Here is a 17,883-nt window from a genome sequence, read left to right on the forward strand (position 1 = left end):
ATACAGAGAAATGTCCTTGGACTGGACAGGATTCATTAATTCCTACTAAAGTTTGGATATCCTACAATGAATCACTTTGTTAAAAAATCTTAATACCCAACATAGTTTCAGCTAATTAGATAATTCTGCTAAGAAGGTATATTTAATTTACCTTCTAAATTACCTGCTAAAACCATACAGTATGCTTTAGAACTTTCTAAAACTGACTTAGACCCCCTGACATCCACCATATGGCTTGTTATATCACAATTTTTTCTGTCCTGACTATAAGAGTTTATGTAAAATCAAAGGATGTGACTTCCCAGACAATTCTGATGTTCCTCTACTACTTCAAATTTTTAAAAAATCTTCTTACAAACCAGAACTCCCTAGTACTTACAAATCCACTTTATGGTAAGAATGAAGAGGAACAGACAAATGATTAAGAACTTACTTGTACCTATTAAGTATTAAGTGGCTACAAAAAGCAACTCTGTGAATCATCAAAGTGAAGTGAATATGAGACTAATCTTTTAATTTAATGCTTAACACAATAAACATGAGCTTACAGAGATGAGGAAGAATTTCCCTGAGTTTTCTTTCAACCAAATTTCACAAAGCTGATCAAAAGTATACACAAGAGTGAATCAAACTTCACTGCCAGGCAGGAAGATGGAAAACACTTTGAAGAGAATAAATGTGTATGTATGTGTGTAAATATATATAAAACTAGAGTTCATGATGCTTGTAAGAAATTTTAAAATGTTTTTCAACTTACTTAAGCTAAAAACAGTAAGCACAAGAATTTCATCATTTGAAGCATTCTAAGACTGAAATATACAAATGCTGCAGAAGACACTCTTTTGCTAGTCTACTATATCCTATAATAAATTTCTCAAAAAGGTACAATATTTGACTATACCATTAATGAAAGGAGAAAACTCAGGATGCCCACAATAAAAAACTCAGTGAGCTCATTAACTGAGCAAGATCTATTCTATTTAGACTGATTGTTTTTTAAAAGAAACTCCTTTATAATTTTCTTAAACACCTACCTCTTGCAGAACAGGGATAACAGGTGGTTTTCTCTGTTGCAGAAAATACAACACCATAAGGATATAAGCATATGAAGATAAACTTCCTCTGGAAGCATCTCCAATGTCACATCGCTATAAAAACACAATAATTGGGGAAAAAAGCGTCAGAATCTTATTTTATACAGAAATACTGAGTAAGACACCACTTTCTAAAGCTTATCAAACTGGCAAATACTGAAAAATTGAGTAACTAAATATTATAAAACGTGTGAGTAAATAGTAAATAGAAATTCATATAAAGTACAGCTGAGACTATAAACTGCTATAAATTCTATGAAGAATAATTTGACAGTATTAAAATTATAAAATCCCGTTCATTTCCTTTATCCCAGAATTCTAATAATTTATCTTGAAAACATGCCAAAAATGTATGTGTAGTGACCAAATCTCCAAAATTTATTGTTCAAGAAGAAAGCAAAGTGCAACATAGTATTTTCAATATATTAAAAAGAGGTAGGAAATGAATGCATTTGCTTATACTGGTATAATCAATTTCTGGAAAGACAGAAAATAATTTTTACCATTTGTCTCCAGCAAGAGGCACTGGCTGGCTAGAAGTTAAGTATGGTAGAGAGATTTTCCAAAATATACCCCTGAAGACCTTTTGAATTCTAAACTACATAAGTATGTTGGCTATTCAAAAAAAGTTCTAATTAAAGAAAAAACCCTAAAAGAAACAAAGGAGACTTCACTTGTTTAAGGATTTACAAAAGGTGATGAATGATTTCTTTGATGTGAATCATTTGTTTTTATTACCAAAACTCCAGAACTTTCATGTCAAGCTCAGTTTTATTAGATGAATCTAGAAAAGTGGCTGTATTATGTATGATCTGTAGTATGTGGTTCAATGACTTTCTTGTCTAAGATGTGCTCAATCCGCAAAGACATATAGGAATAATTAAACAATTATGTTTACCTGTCAGGTAGTGACAGACTATAAAATGAAAATAGCTATTAAATTACTGCTGTACTAAAATCCTTCCACCCAACATTCACAAAATTAGCTATTTACTCAAAACTAACTACCTTAAAGCAGGCACTACACTGAATTGGAGATAGAGGTCTTGACCCTCATGGAGTTTATAAACTTAGGAAGAAAGGATTCAATTGTTGTTAAGTGTTGTAAATGGGTTAAAGTGCAACACTTCGAAGCTGAAGGCAGCCACTTCACCACATATGATCCCTGGCCAGTGAGGTGATTCACATGGCGCAGCAGACCTCTCCTGTCTTGCCTGCTGCTCCCCTCAGCAGTGTACTCCATCAGCTGGCCTGTTCTGCTCCCCACTCTGTCTCTGGAAAGTCCTCTCACCACCCCTGCACCTCTAATCTATACCCCAGTTCTGTATGCATAATTAATGTTTAAAAAAAAAAAACAGGGCCCTCCCTGGTGGCGCAGTGGGTTAAAGCACTGCACTAAGAAGCTTAAACCACTTCCGCATGAGTTCTATCCCTGCCTGCCCTGGAGGAGATCCACATGGTGCGGCAGACCTCTCCTGACCAGCCCGCTGCTCTCCTCAGCAGTGTACTTCATTGAGCTGCCTATTCTGCCCCCCACTCTGTCTCTGGTGAATCCTCTCACCCTCCACATCTCTGGCCTTTACACCAGTTCTGTATGAATAAATAAATCTTTAAAGAAAAAACAAAAAACAATAGGATCAATAAAATATTTTATTGGTATTATTTTGTTTCTTGGCTAGGAAAATATATCATGAAAAACCAGATTTCCTAACCAAGAATTTTCTTTTTTTTTTAGATTTATTTATTTATGCATACAGAACTGGGATACAGGCCAGAGGTACAGGGGTAGTGAGAGGATTCACCAGAGACAGTGTGGGGAGCAGAATAGGCAGATCAACGAAGTACACTGCTGAGGGCATCAGTGGGCAGGTTAAGAGAGGTCTGCCACGCCATGTGGATCACCTCTGGGGTGGACAGGGATCACTCATGCTGAAGTGGCCTTAGCTTCTCAGTGCTATGTTTTAACCAGCTGCACCACCAGGAGGGCCCCCAAGAATTTTTAAATTAGGGGGATATGGCAAGTCCCATGCCTGAGAATAAAATCCATTACTGCACTGAGAATTTCCTAAAGTGTTATAAATGGCAATAAAACACAAACAGGAAAAAAAATTAAGAATCCCATTAATAGCCATAAATATGATTTTTTTTAAAAGCTCAGTTAAGAAAAACTAAAGTGATGTTTTTCACAAGTCTGACATCAGTACATTTCACTTTAACTGCCATGAGTATTATAACAAAACAGATCATTAATTTTTTCATAATTACCTTAGCAAACACTTTCATAGTATATCCCAAGTACTGTACTCTAGGATCAATAGCTGCATAAGTAGCTAGCATTCTTGTGTTATGTTGAGCCTGAAAGATAATTCCATATTTAAAAGCATTTCAAATTTATTAAAATTAAATTTACAAGAAATAATCCACTCCTAATATATGTAAATGTAAAACTTAAAATATCTATAAATGTCTTAAATACAAACTGTATGTAACCAGAAAAAATATTAAAGATAATTTAGAAAATATTTTTTCCTTATACATTCATATTTCAGTTTTAAACATAAAGGTATATAGTCAGGAATCTGTAGACTTGTATCATATCAAGTAACAATACAGAAAGGCAGACTTACCAATGTATTATATAAACTGATATCACCTTCTAACCCACTTCGTCTGTGTTCAAATTTTACTATAGGCACTTTGGCAGTAGTTATAGGCAAAATGTTTCTTAAACCTATTTTAAAAAGATAACAAAACTTCACCAAGTTAAAATAATTTTTGTTAACCTAAAACATAATTTGTTTTAAAGTTATAATTGAAAATTCATACCTGGATGTCTCTTAAGAATTCTCGCCAAATTTTCAATTATTTCCTTACAATTCAATTTCTAAAAAATAAAAGAAATGAGTAATAAGTTAAAGTTTCTCTTCCTCAATATGGTTTTGCACAACTCTCCTTTTAAAAATCTAGGTATTTATGGGCCTCCCTGGTGGCGCAAGGGGTTAAGTCTTAGCACTATGAAGCCTAGGTAATCACTACAGTATCACTACAGTATGAGTTCGATCCCCAGCCAGGAAGCTAATCCACATTGCACCGCAGGTCTCTCCTGTCTAGCCAGCTACTCCTCTCAGTAGTGTATTTCAGTCACTCTGCCTGTTCTACTCCCTACTCTGTCTCTGGTTAATATCCTCTCACCTCTGGCCTACACCCCAGTTCTTATATGCATAAATAAAAATAAATCTTTAAAAATAAATAAAAAATTAAAAGTCTAGGTATTTAATATTAGCATTTCACAACTCCAGTCATAAGCTCTACAAAACTTTGCCACTCAAAGTACGTGGTTTATAAACCTGCAGTAGTATCAGCATCATCTGGAAGAGGGATAGAAATAGACTCTCAGGCCCCAACCCATGTAGTGAATCATATTTTGCATTTTCATAAGATACTAAAGTAATTCATATCCACACTGAAGTTTGAGAAGCATAAGAGAATGTTTTCAAATACATGAGTAGACAACTAGAAATGGGTTTGATGAAAGTAAAAACAGTATAGTGATTAAAATCCTAAGTTGTGAGTTTAGACAAACCTAGATTGAAATTTAGGTATTGATGAGCTTTGTTGACTTTAACCAGATGCTTACCACCTCTGAGGCTTATTCTACTAGTTGTAAAATCAATATAATCACAAACTCCTATGTTACAAAGTAGTTGAAAAGATTACAGAAGATACGAACATAAAGCATTCAGCAGCATGCTTGGCACAAAATAAGCACACTAAGCCTATAAGTCATTTACTACTATGTTGATAAAGAAATGAAAAAAATATTGCTAGCATCTACTTTAAAGAAATTCTAATCCTGCAAATTTAAGTATGTTTCTTTCTTAAAAACTAAAGACAACAGAGGTTAGTGTGGTAACCAAATTACAAGGAACAAGAAAGATAAGGCATTATAAATTAAGAGGATTAAATTTATGGGTATATATATTAAAGCTCATATATTACTAAAATCACTCCTTTGTATCCTCAAGAAACTCTTTTTAGCTACAAAAGAGTAGTAGCCATTGCCACTTAACTGGAGATTTCTAAGGAATTTTTAATTACTACCAAATACATAATAGATTGTTTTTCTCTCTATTACACAAGAGTATATAATTTGTCATTAATTCTAAGTTTTGATTATGAGTCATCTGAAAGAAAATTTATTCTCTGTCATTGTTTCAGTTTTCCAATGTGAATGTTACAAATTATATACAATATTACAACCCTTAGTGATTAGAAGTCTGACTATTAAATTCTACATTAAGGATATCTAAAACCCTAACTTCCTGCCTGGATAAAATCATTTCCTATTTCCTCAATTTTTGTTTTATTGGAAAGGGGTAACCTCTTTCCTCAGTAGATGGGGGAAAAGTTAGTTAAGGAGTAAAAGTTAGTTAAGGAAAACTAAAAAGTAGTGGCAACTTTTCAGTTTCTTTACACAACAAAAAGATTAATACACACACATACAAAGAAAAGCTATTTTTGAGGGCCAGAAATTGGCTTTACCAGATGTCCCTGCCATTTTACTCCAATTTTAACAATTTAAAAACCACCTTTTATGGAAACTATTTCTCAATCATATATAGGCACACTATTCTGCTGAATTCTTTTATAACAGAAGCTATACTGACACCACTTCAGATGCCAGAAGCTTGGCCTCACCCCAATCTTACAAGCAGTCCTTGATTTTGAAACATAAATAATCAATAGCTATGCTGGTAAAGGAATGAGCAACTATAGGATTCCCTTTTCCAGTAATCATAAGGAGGCCCGGGACACCACTTCTTCCTTCTCCCGTTAGTCCCTTTCTTTACTAGAGCTTGGATAATCTTATTCCCACTGCTGAGACCCTGTACACAATAAATAAACATTTAAAAGCCCATATTCAATGCTGAGACTGCTCTGGGGGAAGGTCTGCTCCTGGCATCTCACAGTGTTAACTCAGAAAGCTTTCAACTTCATAAAGTAGTGGTTAAGTACTACCATACTATTAGTACTATACTTAAGCTACATTATGGGTTAAGTAAATTAAAAAGAAGCAGTGAAATACAATGGAAAGAGCATGAACTCTGGAGTCAGACAGACCTGGGTACGAATCCCGGCTCCAACAATTACTAGCTGTGTGACTTGAGCAAGTCAGTTTATCTCTCAAAGCCTCAGTTTCCTCATCTGTAAAATGGGGGAAATAACATCTACCTCGAAGGTGGTTGTAAGAGTGAAATGAGATGTAAAAGTGTATCCTGGGAACTTAAAGTCAGTTCCCCTCCCCACCCAAAATGAGTTTCTAAAAGTCACCCTAGAAGACAGTTATACACAGTGCTTCTATGGAAAAAAATGTGTTCTGAGAGCCCCAAAATTACAGTAACTTGTAGGACACAATTTATTTATAAATGAAAAGCCCACCTTTATTTTTCTATTGTTACTAATACAAAGATCACCTAATGGAAGAGCTATGAAAAGCCAAGAATAAACAAGATCAACAGTCACTACTGAACTGAAGCATCAGCTTTTCACTAGTTCTAATGAAAAAATTTTAATTCTATTAATCTTCATTACAAAGCAGTCGTAATTCACAGTGATACTAATTCAGCATTATGAAATTACTAAAACACATTTACTTAATTTGAGTCTTCAAAATATGAATCTAATGCTTTTACATTTCAAATATTATATTTATTATATAAATATTTCTATTTATATAGAAAATTTGTATAAACTTTTTATACAAAAATACACATCGTGTATTTTTATCAATACTAACCAAAAATAGACCCATCACTGAAGAAAATAAACATTCACATCCCTTTCCAACACGAACTCTTACCTCTGCATTTTCATGGCCTTCCAGAGTCATGCAAATATCCAGATCACTATCACGAAAGCCAAATCCATTCTTAGAAGAGCCAAATAAGCACAACCGTGCTTTTTCTAAGCAAAGGGAGATAAGGCAAAAAACGTTTTTATAATTAGCAGGGAAGAAGAATCTTTTCTTACCCACTTTTGGCCTAACACAAGATGATCTTGTCCATTTCTAGTGGATCCTGTACTTTTAAGAGGGTGTGCAGATATCCTTAGAAATTCTGAACTACTCATCTAAAGTCCAAATCTTCTGCCCAAGTCCCACTCCCAAGTATCTAATTTTTCCATTTTCCCTGACATCATAAAATTCACTGAGTCTAAACTATCAACTTCCTCCAAACCTAGTATTATTCCTATAACCCCTACTTTCAACAAATATAACCAGTTGTTTAGAATGCAGATGCTGAAAGCAGAAATAGATAGATGGTCCTTAATACCATTCTCATGACCTCCACATCCAAATAATCATCATTCCTTTAACATCTTCCATCTTAACTGTCTCATAAACTCATCTTTTACTCATTTCCACCATCACTACTAATAATTAATATCAACATTTAGAGATTCATCTCTAGGAAATAAACTTCTCAGTGCATAATTTTACAAGTTTTACAGATACCAGCTTAGTAAAAAGAACTCTCCTCCAAAAGTCATTAATCCATTTGATATTAATTATGACAAGGTTATTTCTTCAAATTTAATGCCATTCAATGACAGCTGTTAAGTTCTGGCTAATGTGATGGGACTTTTTTTTTTCCCTGTTAATTTCGATAAACTACACATTTAGATAATGTATTCGTGAAACTTCATCCACCCATCCAGTTCTGATGCCCTACTTGAAGTTTCAATGACAACTGAGAAATACAAAAGAAACTCTCCATACTATTAAACAGAAATGTACATGAAGTTAATATAACAGGGAATAAGATCTGATCACTCATTTTGATTTTTTTTAAATGGAAGCAGATTTTTTTAAAGTAAAACATCATTGTGATTAAAAATCAAACTACCCTTTTCTGAAATATTCAATCACAGAACTTTTGATTATTTACTTCTGTGCTAACAATCTGTATCTTTTGCTATTTGTGCCCTCTCTGTTAAATCATACCATTCATCTCAAGAGGTCAAAACAGAAACTATCCTTGACATCTTTTTCATACAACTAACATGACATGCAATGCACCAGCAAATTCTAAGGATTCTATGTTCAACACACATCCTAAACTTGACCACTTCTTATTTACTTCCAAATTATTATTATGTCTCATGTGAACTTATGCAACAGCCTCCTAAATGTTCTGCTTGCTTCTATTGCTATGGGCCTGTATTTCATTCACTTAAAATCAAGTCACAAGTGTCAAAATCCATCAGAAACTCATTAGAAACACAAAATTCAAAATCCTTCTAACAACATGAATAAAATCCTATGATTCAGTCATCAGGATACCTATCTAACTTCATTTTAGTATTGTAACATTAGTGACTTCTAGCCAGCCTTCAGACATGCTCAACAATTCTGTCTTGGGGTATCTGTACTGCCTTTCTTTTGTTCTCTTTAGAATGCTATCTTCTTGGATAATTACTTGTTGTTTTACATTATTCATAGTTCTGCTCAAATAGAACCCTATCAGAGAAAACTACTATAATAACCATAACAACCATTTTAACTACTGGATTTTCATGGCATTTGTTATTTTTTTACATTACATTGCACACTTATTTGTTAGTTGATTGCCTCTCCTCTTAATATAAACTTAATGAGAACAGGTATTTCACCTCTTTTATTAGTACTATACCCCCAGTACCTAGAATAAGTACCTAACACAATATATTCAATAAGCGTGTTTAAAATTAGTGAAATTCAGATCAGGTGACTGTAACTTTAAAAAGCGTTAAGTTTTAAGCTATGACATACCATCATACTCTTTTTGAATAAACTTTTCCAATCCAATTAAAATTTGCTCCCTGTTGTGTTGTTCAGAGAAAGGTGGTGATAACTCATCTAAGTTAACAAAAGAAAAAGGAAAAATTAAAGTAAGAAAAATGAAATCTGAAAGTATCTTCATATTTTACCCTAAAAACGTTGCTTAAAATTTCTTCATCATTTGGGTTTTCTAACTTTATAATCATGTTACAGGGGACAAATGGACAGAGGTGCTTACTATTACACTAAGCACCAGGTCAATTCAATTCTAACAGTTTATGCCTGCTCAAGAGTCTTATCTTCTCCGTAAGTTTCTTTGCCCCACCATGACCTGTACTTAACATAATTTGCCTTGTTTTCCAAATTCTTTGGCAGTTTCGTTCATACTGTCTTTTCATTTTTCCAGCTATTTCATTTATATTCATTATTAACAAATAACATTCAGACTGTGTTTTTTATTTAGTTCTATCACTGACTGAAGACTTATCCCAAGAAGTAATGAGGTGATAAGAACAAAGTAGTAAAATTCAGTGTAATGAATTAAACTAGTATACAGCTTTTGAAAAACAAAGTAGCATCAATGACTGCAAAGGCAAGATGAGTAGTTGAAACATAGGTGATTTTTTTAAGAGCGGTGAAATGTAATACACTAAGCGCTGCACCTGTCAAAACCCACAGAACTCTGTATGACAAAGAATAAACTTTATGATATGCAAATTCTTTTTTTAAAAAATCATCTAGGAGGTGAGTGTTAACATGGAATGCAGACTATAACCTATTAACTTTATTACAAATGTGTAAGAAAACGTCTTTCAAGTAAATGTGGGGAAAGGTGATGACCTAAGGAACTTTTCAAGTGAGCAGAGGTTTTAAGAGCAAAGAAAAACAGAACTATACATAAGCACTATACTCAGTTGATAAAATTATTGCTTATATAAGTATAGGAATAACAGTTTTGTGATCATGGTAAATAGTGTACTTAAACGGAACAATTACAAGAGTGGTTGGTTAGAAGATGATGGGAACCAGATTTTTCACTGTAGGAGTGGGAAACTTAAAGAAAAAGTGGGGAATATAGGCTAGAATGACCCATATGGTAATGTATTAGAACTGGAGTCATGAGTACAAAGTTATTTTTAGTTTAATACAGACAAAATGGCAAAAATATTTGTAGGTATGTGTAGATATGCACCAGTTGATATATTTTCTTGTTCAGAGTTATCTAAAAGCAGTGACATTCAAATCTTGGTTTCTAATAATATTCTCCAATAAATTGAACTGGGGGCCTCTTTGGATATATATGTTCTAGGACAATACACATGATAAGCCCAGAGCATATTTAATTGCTACAAATTAAGAATGTGAAGAAAAAAAAATCCCACACATTGATGGGAGAGTATATTAAGAGGACAAAGGAGCCAGGAATCTCCCTGGTGGTGCAACGGATTAAAGCACAGCATTATGAAGCTCTCTGAAGCCACTGCAGTGCAGGTTCGATCCCATGCCAGGGAACTGACCCACATGGTGTGACAGACCTCTTGTGATCCGCCTGCTGGAACCCTCAGCAGTATACTTTGTCAATCTGCCTGTTCTGTTCCCTATTGTGGTGAATCCTCTCACTCACCAAACCTCTGGCCTGTACCCCAGTTCTATAAACATAAATAAATAAATCTTTAAAAAAGGACAAAGGAGCCAAATGAAAAAAATCCAACTACCAAATCTAGAGCAAGCCAGCATAAGATGCCCATGATTCATAGTGAGATAAATGACTGAATAAATAAATGTGTGAATTATATCTTAATAAAGTTGCTTTTAAAAGTACTGATACAGCTATTCCACTCCTAAGAATTTACCTAAGAGAAGTTAAAGCATATGTCTATATATAGACTGGCCATGAGAGAACACAATAGATTTGTAATAGTCAAAATTTATGAGCAGGTCAAATATTCAACAAATGAACAGTAAACAAATTGTGGTATAATCACACAATGGAACACAACTCAGCAATAAAAAGGAATGAACCATGGATAAACCTCACAATAATTGATATGTGAAAGAAGTAAAATTAAAAAGATACATTCTTTGTGATGCTATTTATACAGAACTCTACAAATTATTTTATAGTTAAACAAATACTTGCTTGGCAGGAGGTAGAGATAAGAACAAGAAAGAGAGTATGATAGGGCATTAAATATTATGGTATCCAAAATTTTATCTTACTTGGGATACAGCACATAATTAGAAAATGTTGAGTAAAGGCTTACCTCAGTTATACTTTAAATGTTTATTACTGAATAAAGGCATGCAAGGGTCGCCCAAAATATCTTTATTAAAGCCTGATTTCCTCCTATTACCTTTCTTATACTCTAAAAGCTAGAGCAATTATTCTTACAAAGAAACTAAATACCCTACACCTTTTTTTTTTTTTAATTTAAAGAGAAAGTGTATTAGAAAGAAACAGGAGAGGAAAAGACACCTTGCATAGGCACAAGTGGGCAGGAAGAGCTGCCCCAAAAGGGACAGGTTTGCAGGGAAAGAGACCTGCATGGATGAAGGCAGACAGCCTTAGGAGAGCGGCCTCCGCTGAGGGAGGTCAATGCAGAGAAGTCCCAGCATGGTCACGGGCAGACAGGAGGCTGCTGCCCTGCAGAAGGAGAAAGTAGGTGGAAAGAAGCACTTGCATAGTCACAGGTGGGAAGAGGAGTGGCTGCCACCCTACGCTCTTATAATTTCCTATATCTGAAAATATAGTCTAAAGGCCCATCTCAAAGGCCCTATCTTTAATTTTAATTTTTCTCACCCATTACCATTAAATTGTATGTGCACTGCATATTGTTGGCCTGTACTATAGCAGCAAGTGTATTTGCTTCCAATTATGGCAAAATTGTATACATACTTTTTATACATTCACCAAGAGCAGTGCTGTGCGAGCACAACACAGTAATAGAATCGTCCCTGATCTAGACCATCCAATGCAGCAGCACTAGTAACATATAGTGACATAGCACTTGAGAAACGGGTTGTATACTGAGGAATTTCATTTGCAATTTTATTTGATCAATTTAAATATAAAGAGCAAGTGTATTAGAGAACAAAGATCAGGACTCTTAGGTCCTTAAAAGCAATGCATATAAACTCTTATTTTCCTTGGCAGTTACCACAGTGACCTGCATATAGCACACATTTAATAAATATCTGTGGTAGGAACACCGGCTTCAGAAGTTTCTATCAAAACAAAATGTAAGCAAACTTTTTTTAAATTTGAAAAAAAACTGAGATTCTAGTCTCAGTAGTAACAGTAGTAAAACTTACCAAAACATCTTTTACATACTAAATCAAGTATTTCCCGAAAACGATTTGTCATTGGTGGTAGAGGTTTTAGATCAATTTTCCTGAAATCCTCTGGGCAATCATTTTTTGAATGGCCATCCTTTTTGCAGATGCTGCATACTATTGTTGGCGGCTATGCATAAGTGAAAAAAAAAGAAAAGAAAATCTAATAATTTAATAAAGTAATTTGCAACTTCCTATCACTTAGAATGTGGGTCCAAAAAAAACTTATGTAACTCAGTTTTAATAGTCTGTGCTTTCAAGAGTTTAAAAAACAAAAAACAAAGCATATTAATGGAATTCAGTGTTAAAAATAAAATTTCATATTTTGAATAACCAATTTAACTTTCTCCCCTAGTAAAATATTACTGCAGAACCGATTTACCTGATGATGTGAGATATAGAAAATACCATTAGACACAAAGTTATGGAGTAATTCCAACAGTTTGACCAGTACCCCCACATGAAATACATGGATTATATTTTAAAATATTAAGATCTTTAACAAAGCAGATTATAAGAAATGCCAAATAACACCTTTCATTTCACTCCAATTTTTTCCTTCATAATCAGTTACAGAATCCTGGACTGGCTAATTAGTTCAATTTATTACATTAGCACAGTCTCTAGACACCAAACTGTAGTTAAGACACCAAACTATAGGACTGAACTCCAAAAAGTAGCTTCTTACAAGAAACAACACATAACAGCCACAAACTTCAAATCCTAAACTACCACTGTGGAAATTTTCAGTAGACTACCAGAAATGTAACTAAAATTGTAAAAAATTTATCCCAAGTGGCTGGAAAGAAACATGTGATTAAGGAAGAGCACTGCTTTTTTTCTTTATTTTAATATGCCTCGATCCTAGAGCTAGTTTCTCCCCTCAGGGTTAGCCTACTAGACTTTAACTTACTCATGCACACTGATGCAAGTTATATACAAAAACCTCTACTTGTGAGAATACCACACTGTAAGCTAATTAACAGCACCCTAGTAACTTCCATCAGCCCTTCATAGCACTTTTTAAATGATACATTTAACAAGTAAATCCAGGAAAATGTCATAGATAACCAGAACAATCAGAAATGGAGAAAGAACTACCCTAAAAAAAACTTTCTAGGAAAGAAAAAAGAGTATAAAATATAACTTAATGAAAACTATATATAGATTCTCAATAACAAAGATCTTAAGCTTCTTAAGTTATAATGCAATGCTATGTTAATTTTTACAAAATAAAAACTGAAATTATGTAAACTGAGGGTTTCTAAAAACCTGTCATTTGGTTCATTCTTTCAATAGTCCATATGTCCTAAACTACAAGCTAAATAATTTGGTTAAAATTGTTAGTTTGTCATAATTATTGATAAAAAACTGTTTCATTGAATATTTTAAAAAATAGTCCATTTATTACATAACACTTATTTAAATCTGGGTGCCACTATTTCAGTTATATATACTATATTATAGCAATATGATTTAACTAAGACTTTTATTAACTAATTAGCTATTGCTTATTTTCTATTTATTGGGTATTTCGTTTCCTCTAATTTATCAATTTAGACTATTCCACTTTAAAAATGGTTAAGTCCTCCCTGGTGACACAAGGTTTGTTAAAGACAATGCTATCAATCTATCCCCAGCCGGCCAGGGAGCTGGTTGACACGGTGCAGTGGGCCTCTCCTGTCTTGCCTCTGCTCCCCTCAGCAGTGTTTTAATAGATCTGCCTGTTCTGCTCCCCACTCTCTATGGTGAATCCTCTCACACACACCCCCAACCCCCGTGCCTCTGGCTTTCATCCCAATTCTTAAATGAATAAATAAATGATTGGACTCCTGTCATTTATAGCAAGCCAAAATCTAAAGAGAAGCTCAATGGCACAGTAAGACTCTGGAGTACTCTTACTGTTTTGGTTCCTGGTCTTGTTTTCACTATCTTTAATTTTATAATCCTCCCAATTCCTTCCCACCAAAAATTTTTTAAAAAATTAAATATATTACTGTTAAGATTTACAAACCTTGTGTTCTCCTTTGTGGAAGAAAAAATAAATTCATATATATGTAAATAAGCAATATTTAAAATATGTGCATTCCAAACATGTCATGAAATATGTGATAGGTCCTTTTATATATGAGAAAGTAAAGCAAACCAGCTAGTATCATGTTAAAACCTTTTGGGATGTTATATATATTTTTTAAAGGTAACTATGGGCAAAAATAAAGAAAGCACAAGAAAATTATATAACAAATTATCCTTCCAGAGTTACAATATACCATCATTAAAGCTACTTATATCTCTGAATCTAAAAACCAATAGTTACAACAACAAAATTTTACAAAATATTTATGAACTGTATCCTACCTTGCCAGAGGTTAATATAAATTTATCAAACACATAATACAATTCCTGGGTGGTGTGGTTATCATCATCATTAAGGTCAGAAGCATCTTCTGTAGCTTTGCATTTGCAAGAGGTAGCAGATGTGTCAGTGCACATAATCTGATGTGAACTTTCTGTTTCTAGATCTGACCTGAAGTTTGTACCAGCACATTCATTAGAGTCAAGGGATTTATAATTAACACAATTACACTGGCTGAGCTCCTTTTCTGAACAAGTTTTTGAAGGCTCTAAATCATCTTGTTTCTTGACTAATTTTGGCTCTAATGCACTGCCTTCACTGGTAGACAGAGATGAAGATTCCTGCTCATGTTCAGCCAAATCTTGTTCATTTACCAACAAACTGTCATCTTCAGTAATACATCTCTGTGATGTACATTCCGTTTCATATTTATCAGGTTGACCAGTTTCTGCATTTATTTTTCCTGTGTTTTCTCCCAGCAGAACACAACATTTGGAAGCCATACTGTCAGACTTCACTGGTTTCTTGTTGTTTATTTTTCCCTTCTTTTTTTTCATGGAATCCACTGTTGATATATTTCCACCTTTCCTCTGAGGACAGGCAAAATATCGGTATGCTGCCCTGAATCTCTCCACCACATATTCATAAACAAGTTGGCTATTTAAGCTCCGTGCAACATTCCTCTTAACTGAAAACGGATCTAGTAAAAAAGAAAATGGTCAGTAGCTAAGTACCTCCTAACAAACTGCATTTCCAAGCTTACACAAATAGATCTTAACTGTTAGATTGTCATTTTCTGCATAGAAAACATGAGTACATTTTCTGCACAAAGTATATTTTGCCCACATTTTTCTAATCTAAGGTCCCTACAATAAGAGTTCCTACAAACTGAGCAGGAGAAATACAGTAGCAACAATTTTCTTTTGTTTTGCCATTAAAAAATTAGAAGAGACAAAATAGTAGTAAGGAAATTAATGAGAAGATGATTGAGTTGGCCAATTAATAATTCCAAGGTTTTGATATGAAACTGCTAGAAAGTTATTCCATTGACTAATATTAATTAAATTAATACTAATATTAATTTTCTTGAAATCTTTTCACTATCAGTTATGCTTTTTCCCTTCATTTAACTATAGAGAAAGCACTTAGAAAACAATGAAAAATTAGATTTAAAAATTATACTTCAACATAATTTTATCAAACAAATTTACATAAAAACAATGTTCATGGGCTCTTCCTGGTGGCGCAACGGGTTAAAGCACCACATTATGAATCGATCTCTGAAGCCACTTCAGCATGAGTTCGATTCCCTGCCAGGAAGCTGACCCATGTGGCGTGCCAGATCTCTCCTGACCCACCCACTGTTCCCCCTCAGCAGTGTGCTTCGTCCATCTGCCTGTTCTGCTCCCCACTCTGTCTCTGGTGAATCCTCTTACTGCCCCTGCACCTCTGGCCTGTACCCCCAGTATGCATGCATACATACATAAATACAATGTTCACATAATTACTCTATGTATTTTTGAAAATTTCCAAAATTAAAAAATAAAAATAAAGGCATGTAAATAAGCTAGTACCGTAACTAGAATACTTACAGATTAGAAACCTTTAAGTATTAATCCTATAAAACTATCATGAGCTTGATAAAGAATTTATCTAAAATACGTAATAAAAACTAGTGGCTATATAGATTCTATGAAACAAAGAGACAAAATTTCTAACATTGTATTAGGAAGGTAAGTGGCATACAAAAAAAAATTCTCCAAATGAAGTATCACAAATATATCACCTTACCTTCAATGGCTATTCGCCTTTTAGGCCAGTTTTTGTTTTCTCTTGTTAAAATATCCTGTATCCGTACACATATGACATATTCCTCTAAAGCAAAATCCAGTGTGTAAAATTTTAGCAGCTCTAACCATAATTGTCCCAGGGATACCTGATTTGGTGTTTCCAAAGTTAAAGGGGACTGAAAAACAAAAAAACTTTTCATTTAAGCTTCATAAAACAATAGAAATCACTGCATTTTTACCTTCAAAAAGACCTTAAATAGACCACCATTTTGAGAACAAAGGAATAAAAGTGTAACTTGTCAAAAAAGCAGTTTGTGGCACACAGCTGGGAACACAGTACCAATTTATGGACTATAATTTTTTGTTCTTTCTACTAAACCAGTGATTTTCAACCTTGGTGGCACATTAGAATCACAGTGGGATCATTGAAATGCACTAATACCTGATTTCCACACCATTTCTACTTCATATACCCTTCCAAAGATTCCAAAGAATTTACAGGACAGTTGACTGAGCATTGGTATTTTCAAGCTTCCCAAGTAAATCTACATAAGCATGCAAACCACTGCATGACTACTACAGCTCCTCACTGCAATAGTTACTTTTAAAATCTAAGTAAATGCCCTGAGATTTCATAGACCAATTTTTTTTCTAAAGATTTATTTATTTATGCATACAAGAACTGAGGTGCAAGCCAGGGGTATAGGGGGTGAGATGATTCACCAAATACAGAGTAGGGAGCAGAACAGGTGGATTTATTGTAATACACTGCTGAGTGGAACAGTGGGTAAGACAGGAGAAGTCTACTGTGCCATGTGGATCACCTCCCTGGCCAAGGATCAAATTCATGCCATAATGACTGCAGATAACTTAATAGTGCTGTGCTTTAACCCCATAAGCCTCAAAGGCTAGTTCTTTCATTCAGTAAAATTTGTTTAGAAGCAACTATATCCCTGGCATTGTGCTAAATATATTTTAAAAAATGAGAGCCCACATATTTATACAATGTTTCATCATTTCCTCTTTTAAGTAGTACAGGTATACAAACTATTAATTCTATTAAATCTCTATGAAGTGGAGATTTGATTCAGGATCCCCTGGCTTCAAGGTCAGTGTTGTTACTGTATCATAGAGGCTTTCAAATAAGGTGAAGTCCTACATTCTACACTATGAGAAAAGAAAGATAATTTAACAATCTAGTGACAGCTACTTGCTAAAATAGATCTCAAAATCAGAGTGTGTCTTAATAGAAGAGGCAGTGCCTGAATTTAAAGGAACTTACTAGATGAAGACTGGCTTACAAGTAACCATTAAGATACATAAAGGCATACAACAGTCATTTACTCATTCAATGCTACAACTTTCCAATGTACCAAGCACTTAATATACATCTATTGAGGAAAAAAAAAAGATTCTTGCCTTACTGAAGATTACTTCCTAGAAGAGTAAGATAATAAAAAACTTTGTAAGATTTTTTATAGTTTTATATAT

General features: G+C 34.0%; 1 protein-coding gene across 4 annotated transcripts in view; it reads right to left on the reverse strand.

Annotated features, from left to right (window-relative positions):
• The window catches only part of ZCCHC11 (zinc finger, CCHC domain containing 11), a 73,694-nt gene that overhangs the window by 18,802 nt on the left and 37,009 nt on the right, over positions 1 to 17,883 (reverse strand). For all 4 annotated transcript variants that reach the window (XM_012722580.1, XM_012722579.1, XM_012722578.1 and 1 more), the window contains exons 11-19: positions 16,394 to 16,568; positions 14,605 to 15,302; positions 12,226 to 12,376; positions 8,905 to 8,991; positions 6,955 to 7,058; positions 3,921 to 3,978; positions 3,722 to 3,825; positions 3,360 to 3,449; positions 1,035 to 1,148 (exon numbers count right to left, since the gene is read on the reverse strand). In XM_012722580.1, coding sequence (XP_012578034.1) covers positions 1,035 to 1,148; positions 3,360 to 3,449; positions 3,722 to 3,825; positions 3,921 to 3,978; positions 6,955 to 7,058; positions 8,905 to 8,991; positions 12,226 to 12,376; positions 14,605 to 15,302; positions 16,394 to 16,568 — 1,581 coding nt within the window. The remainder of the gene's footprint in view (positions 1 to 1,034; positions 1,149 to 3,359; positions 3,450 to 3,721; positions 3,826 to 3,920; positions 3,979 to 6,954; positions 7,059 to 8,904; positions 8,992 to 12,225; positions 12,377 to 14,604; positions 15,303 to 16,393; positions 16,569 to 17,883) is intronic.

Source organism: Condylura cristata, unplaced genomic scaffold, assembly GCF_000260355.1.
Source record: "Condylura cristata isolate star-nosed mole 26May11 unplaced genomic scaffold, ConCri1.0 scaffold00008, whole genome shotgun sequence".
Lineage (NCBI taxonomy): Eukaryota > Metazoa > Chordata > Mammalia > Eulipotyphla > Talpidae > Condylura > Condylura cristata.